The 11,849-nt window shown below is 37.8% G+C and overlaps 1 protein-coding gene and 1 long non-coding RNA gene across 2 annotated transcripts; both read left to right on the top strand.

Moving 5' to 3' along the window:
• Positions 1-231: 231 nt before the first annotated feature.
• LOC145114042 (uncharacterized) lies at positions 232-1,903 on the top strand. Its single transcript, XR_013710910.1, has 2 exons — positions 232-580; positions 1,489-1,903. It is a non-coding gene; the product is annotated as an uncharacterized LOC145114042 (long non-coding RNA).
• A 5,388-nt stretch (positions 1,904-7,291) lies between these two features.
• LOC145111698 (uncharacterized) lies at positions 7,292-11,544 on the top strand. The gene is made up of 2 exons (XM_079047957.1): positions 7,292-10,869; positions 11,414-11,544. The coding sequence occupies exon 1, from the start codon at positions 9,772-9,774 to the stop codon at positions 10,822-10,824; it is 1,053 nt and encodes a 350-aa protein (XP_078904083.1). The 5' UTR covers positions 7,292-9,771; the 3' UTR covers positions 10,825-10,869; positions 11,414-11,544.
• The last annotated feature ends 305 nt before the right edge of the window (positions 11,545-11,849 follow it).

Here is an 11,849-nt window from a genome sequence, read left to right as displayed (position 1 = left end):
GTTGAAAACTTTTTGGACCTTATCTAAAGTTTTTTGAATACCACAGGTACCAAATTTACTGTCTTTATTTAACATCCCATAAAACAAGACCACCAATACGCGCACTTTAGATGAAGCTGGCAATACATTGCTAATATGCGCCCAATGGGTGTGCAATGTCCCCACACACCTTTCATCGCCTATAGAAGCAGTACACACACATACTTACAGTATGATAGTGTGGTCCATGGATATGGGTTCAGTTTTTACTCCCAAATACCACCCTACAAAGCACACACACATACACACACTTAACTGTGTGTTTCGTTGGTTATCTTCACAATGGTGATATTCTGAAAGTGGGAGATTCTTGAAGCGAAGATGAAGATTGAGCTCCATAAATGTCCTGAGAGTCATATTCTTCCACAGCTTTCTTGAACTTTCATAGTTCTCAAGATTTCTCATTTTTCGTGAATTTTCTTTTTGGATTCCTTTTTGAGAATTCAGATAATTAAACGAAGTTCAAGAAAGTTGTGGGAAAATATGACAATTCTACGGGATCCATGATTCTTCTTAAATGTCTCCATTACATTGGGTAAAGGTAGAAACTTTAATCTCTTTCGAGTTTTTTCATCTTTTTCATGGTAGATTCAGAAAATAAACTGGAAAAATTGGTAGTAACAAATATTTACCAAATTACCAAAATCCCCCTCCTAAATTCTAAAATAATTAATCATAAAATTGTTGACTTAATAATGTTATATGTAACAATATAACCATTATTTCTTCAAAATTTCGTGACTAGCTATCATTTTCGGAAGTTAAGTTGTGAAATGCATAATTGCTCATCAAACAAAGAGAAAGTTCAAACTAATAAAATAATCCCTTTTTAATTACTATTTCGAAATTGTAAAGCCAAGATTACAATTTATAATATTAATTTCGAATTTTAATAACAATTCCCTAATTTCAAAATAGAATAACTTTTTTTTAAAGTTTTTTGGTCGGAATAATATCAAGAATTTTGAAATCTTGTAATTGAGTGGTTGCGAAATTGATATATCAAGCTTGTGATGATAAAAGAATAACCAGTTTAGAAAAATAAAACATAAGAAAAATAATATATTTTTCTTATGTTTTGTGATTATTCCTTCCAAAAATACCCATATTACACCTATAAATTGTTTTCAAGACCTTAATTTAAAGACCTCGTTTAACAGGGTTAACTTTAAATTATTTACCAAAAGATACACAAGAACATATCCAAACTCAAATGTACTTCTATTTTATTAACCAAATGTATCAATTACTCATATTATATACCATACTACTAGTTAATTAGACAATACCCATATATGAAAGCGAAAAAGTACTATGTTTAAACAAATGTTAACTAGTTATATATATTGACAGTATTTAAAGCATCTCAATCAGCATTACTATTTGTTTAGAAAAAAAAAATTCATGACTAATTATTATTGTTTTTTCTTTTTCATTTTTCAATAATAGAAAGGAAAAAAAGGAATTATGGCTGTAAAAAGAAAGTATCTCATGCATGGGGATGTACTAAGGTACGAATAAAAGGAGAATCTCTTTTACTGTAGGAATGAATGTAGAGTAGAGTGTGGGATTGAATGATCTGAATAATATGAGATGATTTTCTTTTTGTTTCTTTCTGACCATTCAATCAAAACTCTGATACACCCTTGTGGTGGGGTGCAATTGCAGACAAGATTCCCCCAATCTCCGCCGATCTTATGTTCTAAGGTAAATTACATATAAACGAGTGTACTAAAAAGTAAAAGATTGTAAATTATAGGTGTGTATTGGTAGGTTGGGGTAGGTTTTAGGGTGCCTTCCACACGGAACATTTGTAAGCTTCTAGTTTTTAACGTTTAATAAAAAGCTCCGTTTTGAACAGAAAGTCTTGTTTGGTACTACAAACTTCTAGCGTTTAATTTAAACAAAATGCTCCAAATCCAAATGCTACTTCATTTAGCGTTTAACAAAACGCTATAAGTTACACGCTACCCGCTACCAGCTAATTTTGTCGAACACGCCCTTAAGGTAAAACCAAACCCAAACTCATAATTTCGGTTTTTGGGTTTTGAAATCCATTGGGTTTTGGTTTTTGAACGGGTTTTGTTCTTGGGTTCATGTGTCGGTTTTCGTGTTCAACCCGTAGGTTGATGGGTTTTGGATTTAAACATGTGGATTTTCGTTTCAACCAATTTTCCAGCAATTCTAAATAAAATGAAACAAATTCAATGTGTCTTCGTCTTCTTTGTGTTTAGAGTCGAGATCTTTTATCTTGCTTGCGTCTTATTCACATATCAACTCGGCGATTTACTGATTTAGGGACATGGTTCGCGTCCTCGTGATATAGTCGTGCTCATACTTGTGAGAGGTTGAGAGAGTGAGATGGAATGAGCGTTAGTAAAGGACGGGGTTTGGCCTTTGAAACTTTATTATATTTATTGTTATAATAAAACATATAATTTTTTTCAAATATATTAAATAATTAATAATAATTATATCAGGTCGGTTTTTGCGTTTTGGTCATTTTTAAACCCATTGGGTCGGTTCGGTTTTAGTTGATCGATTTTAAACCGAAAACCGAACATAAACCGAATTCTTCGGTTTTAAAAATCTAAACCCAAAACCGATGGCATAGGTTTCGTTTCGGTTTTTGGTTTCAGTTCTATCGATTTTTGTCGGTTTACGGTTTCGATTTTGTTCCGTCCTCGTAAACAACCTGATAAAGTATATAAAATGTTTTTTAGGATTCATATTTGGTGATTTATGTTATAGTCTTAGGGTGAAGTTTATTTTTCATGCTTTATGATCCATTTCTTACATCATATTGTTATATTAGCTTTTTTTTCATTTTTTTTTTACTTTCATTTATCTAATATTACAATACATGGAAACTCATATTTCTCATCATTTTGAAATTACATAATCTTTTTGTTTTGAAATAAATATAAAATAATTAAAATTATATAAAACTAATTCACAAAATATTAAAAACATACAAAATTAAATTAAAAACTACATAAAAAAAATATTTTTGATACAAACGAGAGGGTAACCCATGCTTCGCATGGGACGGATGTATCTGAGGGCAGATTTTATTATTATTATTATTATTCTTTTTTTTTGTAAACATTGTAGATCTTCAATCAACTAATCGGGTGTTTTAAAAAAAAACTTTTGATATTGACATAAAGATAAGCAAATGTAACTACTTATCCAACTATTCAAAACACCAAACCTCAAAACCATTACCCTAAAAACCTTAATTCGTACTCTTGATTAGCTCATTGATGCAATTTTGATGGTTCCCATCATCTCCACCTTCAACATAAAGGTTCTTGTTGCATTAATGGGACATGGAGGCTATTAAAGTTTGCAACTTTAATCCTCTAGAGGTCTTATAGAGGCCAGATCTACACCCTCAACCTCTGGAAACCTCTTTTCTTTGGTCATCCAAGCCAAAGTCCCAAAACCAAGCCCTAAACTACAAGAGATGAGATCTAATAAGCTACATGTCAAGGTTATGACTTTATACCTCCAAGATGCAGCCTTTGATGTAGAGTTTCTGGATCCAAGATCTCTCTTCCAAGCTCGATACTTCTCTCTTTAAAACATCCTTCAAAGATCTCAACAATCACTCAAACACTCATAAAACTCAATGAACAAGAGGGGGAGGCAATTCTAGGGTTTTCTCTTGGCAAGGAGGCTGGTAAGGATGCCAACCCTAGAGGTTAAGTCCTTTAAATAGGGTACAATGCCTGGAAAATTAGGGTTTTCATCCCCAACGTCCACTCGTCGAGTTGAGTCCTTAATCCCGCGTCCAAATAAATCCCCACACGACGAACTGGAGCTCCCCAACTCGTCGAGTTCTAGCCCAAAACCCTAAAATGTTGAGAAGTAAATAATACCTGGACCAAGCGTTACAAATCTCCCCCACTTGAACTAGACTCCGTCCTCGAAGTCTGGTGAGGCAAATAGGTCTGGATAATGCTTCCTCATCTCATCTTCCGACTCCCAGGTCCATTCAGAGCCTCTTCGGTATTGCCATTGCACCTTAACTAGCCTCACTTCCTTTTTCCGTAGGGCTTTCGTTTTCCGGTCTAAAATCGCTATTGGTTTCTCCACATAATTGAGGCTCTCATCAACTTGGATATCATCCAAGGAAATGACTGCGACCTCATCAGCTACACACTTCCGAAGCTGGGACACGTGGAAGGTGTTGTGGATCTGGCTAAGCTCGACCGGTAGATCCCACCGGTAAGCCACCTTGCCCACCCGGGCAGAAATCCTGAACGGGCCAATAAACCGGGGCCCTAGCTTGCCCCTCTTCCGAAACCTAATGACACCCTTCCATGGTGACACTTTTAGCAAAACAAAGTCTCCCACCTGAAACTCGAGATCCGAGCGACGCCGATCAGTATAACTTTTCTGTCGGCTCTACGCGACCCGCAGCCTGTCGCGCACCTGCTGAATCAATTCGGTGCCCAACCTCCCCCCAACATACGGGAGTCCTGCACCTCTGACCATACAACATCTCAAACGGGGGTAGGTCGATACTAGCATGATAACTATTGTTGTATGAAAACTCTACTAGTGGGAGGTATGTATCCCAACTCCCTTCGAAATCCAATACGCATGCCGGTAGCATATCCTCGAGCGTCTGGATCGTCAACTTGCTCCGGTCGTCTGTATGGGGGTGGTACGCAGTGTTGAAGTGTAACTGTGTGCCCAGTTTCTCGTGGAACTTCCTCTAGAATCTGGAGGTGAATCAATCATCGCGGTCCGAGACCACCGATACTGAAACTCCGTGCCTGACCACCACCTCCCGCACATAGATAAATGCTAATTTCTCAGCAGAAATACTCTCGGAGATTGGAATATGGGCACTCTTCGTCAATCTATCCCAAATGGAGTCCACGCCCCTCACCGTCCTCGGTAATTTCGTGATGAAGTCCATGGTGATCTCTTCCCATTTCCACATGGGAATGGGTAGCGGCTGAACTTTGTCGTGGGGTCTCTGATGTTCGGCATTGACCTTCCTGCAGGTCAAGCACTGCTCCACGAACCATGCGATCTCCCGCTTCATACAGGGCCACCAGTAACTCAACCTCAAATCTCTATACATCTTTGTGGCCCCCGGATGAATAGAGAACTTGGACTTGTGCGCCTCTTCCAATATATTCTGTCTCACATCCCCGGATGCCGGCACCCACACCCGGTCACACTGTGTCAAAAGACCCCGACCAAACCGAACAAACAAGGGAATCTGACCCCGAATCTGCTCTATCTTCCAGTTCTTTTTCTTCAAACCCTGCACCTGAGCCTCCTGGATCATATCCAATAAAGGAGAAATCATCGTCATCCTCAAACAAACGCTCCTGATCGGGGCACTTGCCGCCTTGTGGCTCAAAGCATCAGCCACCACGTTGGCCTTCCCTGGATGGTACAAAATCTCGCAATCATAGTCTTTCAGTACATCCAACCATCTCCTCTGCCGCATGTTAAGGTTCTACTGATCCATCAAATACTTCAAACTTTTGTGGTCAGTAAAGATGGTGTACCGAACTCCGTACAAGTAATGCCTCCATATTTTGAGGGAAAACACCACCGCCCCCAATTCCAGGTCGTGAGTGGGGTAGTTCGCCTCACGAGGCTTCAGCTGCCTCGAGGCGTATGCGATCACATACTCCATCTGCATCAAAACAACACCTATGATGGGTTTTATGTACTCTAACATTCCTATGGTGCACATACAACCCTAATGCTTTGGATCTAAGTTTTCTCTAATTATACATGCAACATTGTTTTTCCAAAGCATAAAGCCTAAACTAGCATTCAAGGCAACATTTGAATCATAAAAACAGTTAGAAGATTACCTTGTCTAGTAGCTTGCTTGTCTTTGACCATTAGGAGCCTAGCACCTCAAGTGTGATGCCTCAAATGTCTTATAAAAAACCAAGAACAAGAGAATGAACTTGAGTGAAAGGTTTGGGAGATCAAAATCGGCTAGCTACAACTCTAGTGTGCATAGGGGGGAACGATTTTAGGGTGTTAGGGACTTCTTTTATAGCTTAGGATTACAACCATGTAAACCCTAATGACTCTTCATATTTCTTAGGCCTTTTGGGATAAACCTTCTTGGACTCTCACATAGGTTTAGTCCAACTCTAATCAACATGAGTCATGAGTCCAACTAGAAGTATTACTGATTTACCTAATCAGTCCCTGTAACTTTAATCAGTTTCTTTTGATCACTAAATTAATACCAAATTAATTCTTGATCAATACTAATAAAATAATGTGATTTCTCAATTAATAAATTATACTTATAATACATTAATAAATCACAATAACCTCTTCCTTAAATATCCATCCTATCAAATTGTTCCAGAGTGTTACAACCCAAATGGACCATGCTATAACACCCAAAATTAGATATTAAGGCTAGGATCCAACACAATATTCTACAATTCGGAAGAGGGATGTCGTAATCCAATTATAAAATATTTGAAGGTAGGTAAATGACGATTTACCAATTTCCACCATGAAAAACGAAATTGATTATTAAGTTTTAAATGAATTGAAATTCCCAGATTTTTTTTGAGATTCATCGAACTTTTCAATGGCATGTTTAAATCTCGATTATTCCCTTCAAGTTTGTGACTAGGATGCCGAGGATCACAAACAAGGTGTGAATAACCATGCAAATTAGCTTGGTACACTTAATGTTACAAATCACCTAATCAATGTGTTGGTTAACCATACACACTCCATTGATCCACAATTAACATCAAGCTACCCTTTGCCATACATTGTCAGTCCCAAATTAGTGTGCTGGTTAACTACACACGCTCCACTAATGACTTAACAAGGTGCAAAGTGTAATTTCATGGAATAGCACCATTTTCACATTTTTACTAAAGTAACTAAGATTGGGAATTTATAAAAGTTTAGTTACCTTAATAATTATCATTATACTTATTAATGAAGATTAATGTCCTATCCTATCCGTTCGGCTAACGACCCTCCACCAGTCAAGAAAGCGGTGGGTGAGAGTGGACACCCATTAAACGACCATTTTATGGGCAGTATCCTTATACACCCTTATAGACCGGCTTCGTGAATGAGGCCTGCTAACGGTAAGACTGACTTGTCTTATACATACATACATACATATATATATATATATATATATATATATATATATATATATATATATATATATATATAGGTATTAAACTCTTAATATTATAATAGTATAAGGGTTGAATTTTAAACTTTTAGAATTCTAGGGTTTGGAATTAAAATTTCATAAATGAGACTCTTCAAGCTCCAAAAATTAAGGGCAAGTTTTGTAGCTTATCAAAACTTTTGATTTCCATAACTAATGGATTTTTAAGTTTCATGAATGAGACCTTTCAAATTCCAAACTTGAGGACAAGTTATGAAACCTTTCAAGACCTCTTGAATTCTATAACTTACAAGAGTTAATTGTTTCATGAATAAGGATTTTTCATATTGCATAACTTGAGGACAAATTATGAATCTCTTCATGAACCACTTAGATCAAAATATAAACTAATACAATTATCATATATATTTTTTTTAACAAAAAAAGAGATATATGTATATATTAAAAACCAACACTTAGCAAGAGGCTAAGGCGCATATATGAAGAGATACAAAAGGTTCAAAAGAAATTACATATTAGAAAGAAAACGGGAAAATGGAGATATGCTCAAATCCACCCAACTCCCACACCCGAAACTACTTCTATACTTGCACCATAAATAGGAGAGGGAAATAACACTGTCTGCCACCTTAGTGTGAGGGATTCTCAATTCTTTGAATAGTCTATCATTTCTTGCAATCCAAATATTCCACAGTAACCAATACACTATGGAGTTGAAAATTGTTATTTCCTTTGGGCTATTCCCCCAAGATGCTGCAAAATCGATGAGTTCTCTGATGCACGAGAAATGTTGCGTGTTAATCCCACACCATTTGAAGACCCATTCACGAAAACCTCTTGTGAATTCACAATTAACTAAAAGATGATCGGCCGATTCAGATTCAATGTTACAAAAGTTGCACAGTTGATTGGGTACTGATATGCCTCTTTCAACAAGTGAGGTGGCAACTGGAATTCGATACAGTGAGGCTCTCCAAATGAAGCATCTGACCTTAAATGGCACCATTTTGTCCCAGAATATTGAGGGACCACAGTATGGGTTGATTTTCGCATCTATACATCTCCTCATAGTCTTTACAGTAAAATGACCATCCGGGTTTAACATAAATCTAAAACCAAAAGCGGATTGTGGGGGAATGTCCATCGCACCAATATATGAATATAGTTGCCATAACTCGTGTAGAGTTGTCCCATCGTTTGGATCCTGGGTCCAATTCCAAGTGAAACCATTGGCCGACATCCGCTCTTCCAACCTGCAACATTTAACTTTTTACCTGTTGTAAAGAGCTGGGAATTGCTCTTGTAAAGGGAAATTCCCACACCAAATATCCTTCCAGAAAAGGATATGAAGGGTCCAGTAAATGATTTGGTCTAGGCTTTCAATGTAATAGTTCAGTATGAGTCTTTAATGCATTTTGTGGGTTGTTTAGCTGTTTACGGTCAGGAAGTGAGTTTACGGCCGTAAACACGTTTACGGCCGTAAACCCAGTTTGCGGCCCAGTCGAGTATATATAGTGGAGGTGTAGGTCTTTGTCTAGTTGTTGATGCCATAGTGTTTACAGTTTATTCCATCGAGTTGTACCTGACGTTTTTATGATATAAACGTGTGCAAGCTTGATTTCTTTTCTTCTTCTACTTCTATTGTGATTGTTTGTTGCTTGATCATTGGTAAAGATCCTTTTCAGGACCATACAAATGGTATTAGGGCAAAAACCGGTGTCAAAGCTTCATTCAATCGAGTTTTCGGCTGTTTAGACTGACATTCTTCATTGTTAGAGTTTGGTTTTAGTGTTTTCGTGGTGAAAGGGACTGAATCTACTGCAAAAAACATGTTTTTGAAGAACTTCTGGGAGCTTACTGTTGACCGTAAACCCTGTTTACGGTTGTAAACTCAAGAACTTGAACAACCGTAAACTGTGAATCTTCATTAACCGTAATCTAAGCTTCAATAACCGTAAACGCTTAAACCGTAAACGTACAAACCGTAATCATCCAAACCGTAAACATAGTTTACGGTCGTAAACACCTCAACCGTAAACCTAGTTTACGGTCGTGAACACTTCAACCGTAAACCAAGTTTACGGTCGTAAACTCATTAACCGTTAACACACTTTACGGTCGTAATCTCATCGTCATCAACCGTAAACTCTTTTGTGACTTTAATTTGCTTTAATTTCAAATGGAATCTCAAAGTCAAACTCATTTTCACGAACTTGATACTGTCATGGGCACTACTACGCGTATTCCAAGATTAATGTCTGCAGATGGTTTTCCTGAGTGGAAGTACAGAATTGAAAAATACATTAAAATGAAGGACTTTAAAGTCTGGAGAAGCATTCTTAGAGGCCCTGTTAGAATCACTATGACAGTTGGAGGACAAGTGATTGACAAGGCTGTTGAAAACTACACAGATGAGGAGTTTGAGAAAATTGAAGAGCAGGAAAGGGCTTTAGCCACTCTAACCATGGCATTATCTCCTGATATTGCTCAAGGTTTCCGAGAGTACACTTCAGCTAAAAGATTTGTGGGAAGCCCTAATTGAGGTATATGAAGGAAATGAAGATATGAAGGAGAGTCGCCAGGACATGTTAAGACAAAAGTTCAATATGTTCAACTACATTCCCGGAGAGACTCTTGAGGCACAGCTGCAGCGGTTCATAACTCTCACCACTGACATGAATATATCTGGGATTTTCTTGACCAAGTCAGAGATTAACAAGAAACTTCTGAATGCTCTTCCTAGATCATGGGACATGAATGTTGCTGTGATTAAGAAGACCAAGGATCTAAATCGCCTCACTCTTGCTGAAATCATGGCGATCATCAAAGCTTGTGGCATTGATGACAAACAGAGAGAAATTAACCATGTGAACTCGTACTCTACTGCAAATCTTGGAATCTCTTCCAACAATGCTCTCTCCTCAATCATGTCCTCCTCAGGTCAGGCTTTTGCTGCTCAACAACCTCAGATTCAGACCTTCGCTGCTGCATCATCCATTCCTTATTCTCAAAGCCGGCCATTTGTCACTCCAGAAGCTGCTCCCCCTCCAAATGTGCCAGTTGTAGCCTCTTCCTCAAACACGAAAGACACTGATGAAAATCTGGCTCTAGCCACTGGGCTTGTTAACTGCTACAATGCTTTTGTAGCTGGAGAGCTTCCACCTCAGCTGTCATTTGCTGACCTGGATCAGATTCATCCAGAAGACATGGAAGAGATGGATATTACATGGCAGATTGCTATGGCTGTTTTCAGGGCCAAGCTGTTTGCTAAGAAGACAGGGAAGAGCAACTGGGGCATGAATGCTGACAAGAAGGTGGGATTCAACAAGGGCATGCTGCGATGTTTCAACTGCCACGAGCCAGGTCACTTTACTCGTGAGTGTCCAAAACTAGATCGTAGGACGAACAACAACAGGACAATGGTTGCAGTGGGAAACAACCGTGCAGGTGTTGCGGTTAATGGTGAGACTGCTATGGTCGCTCAGTCCTTTGACTGGGAGGACCAGATTCAAGCTTTGAACATTTCAGGGCCAGAAAACGCTCACCTAGCTCAAATTGATGATGATCCCCTGAAGAATGATGCAGCTGATCCTGAAGCAGAAATGATGGAGCTGTAGTTTGCTCTAATGGTGTCTTCTACTTCCGAGCCCAGGAAAAGTGAGGTAAATCTACCGTCTTGTTCTCAGGCATGTAATGAATATGTTAAACTTCTTCATGATGAAATTCAATTATTACGTAGAGAAGTAGAGGACCTTAGATATGAGGGCTATCAACTTAGGAAAGGACAAAAACCCCTTAAGGCCCAGTTAGAAACAAAAATAAAAGATTTTAAAAGAATTCAAACAGAATACAGTGAAAAATGTGAACTTTATGATTATGTTAAGAGACAAAATGATGAGTTAATTACCGAGCTTGATACATTAAAAAGACAATTTGAAACTGCAAATTTTGATTTTAGAAAATTTGATGGATCAAGCGAGGTAGTTGCCAACATGATTGATCACTGCATGCAGTTCAAACAAAATCAGTCAAAGGGTTTAGGATATGATAGTGTACCTCCTCCTTATAATCATACATATCAGTATCAACCCCTATCCAAGGATGAGATTGCCAACGAACCATTTATGGTTTATGGCAAGCCATCTGGTTTCGTTTCAGGAGGATTTATTAATGTTGAAAGTACTAACATTTCTACTTCCCCTGCAGATCAACCCTTAGATCAGGCCAAGCGTGAAGTTGGAGAATCTGTTTCTGTTTCTGTTTCTGATTCTGATATTTTTGTTTCAAATGAAAAAGTTTTTGTTTCTGATGTTAAGACTGATAATGTTTCGTGTGATGTTTCCACATCTACTACTGTTGAACTTAATTTCTTTGATATATTTGATAAATTGTTTGGTAATTCTGATGCTTGTGATTCTCATGAAAACCCATCAATTCCACAAGTCACACCATCTGAGGCACTCTCACTTATCTCACAACCTATTTCTCATGCATGTTCTTCTGAGAAGAGTAAGAGTGTCTGTCAAGAAAATAAATCTGAAAAATGCAGTACAAGTTCAAATAATAAACATATTTATTTTAATTGTGGTGTTGGTGGTCATATAGCTAGAAATTATCAAAATAGGATATTTGTGAACTATGT

This window comes from Lactuca virosa, chromosome 5, assembly GCF_052849685.1.
Source record: "Lactuca virosa cultivar CGN04683 chromosome 5, Lactuca_virosa_CGN04683_v6, whole genome shotgun sequence".
In the NCBI taxonomy this organism is placed as follows: domain Eukaryota; kingdom Viridiplantae; phylum Streptophyta; class Magnoliopsida; order Asterales; family Asteraceae; genus Lactuca; species Lactuca virosa.
This window is presented reverse-complemented; position numbering and strand designations above follow the sequence as displayed.

Excerpts from the sequence above, each read along its gene's own strand:
- LOC145111698 (XM_079047957.1), top strand. The coding sequence starts at position 9,772 with ATGAAGGAGAGTCGCCAGGACATGTTAAGACAAAAGTTCAATATGTTC.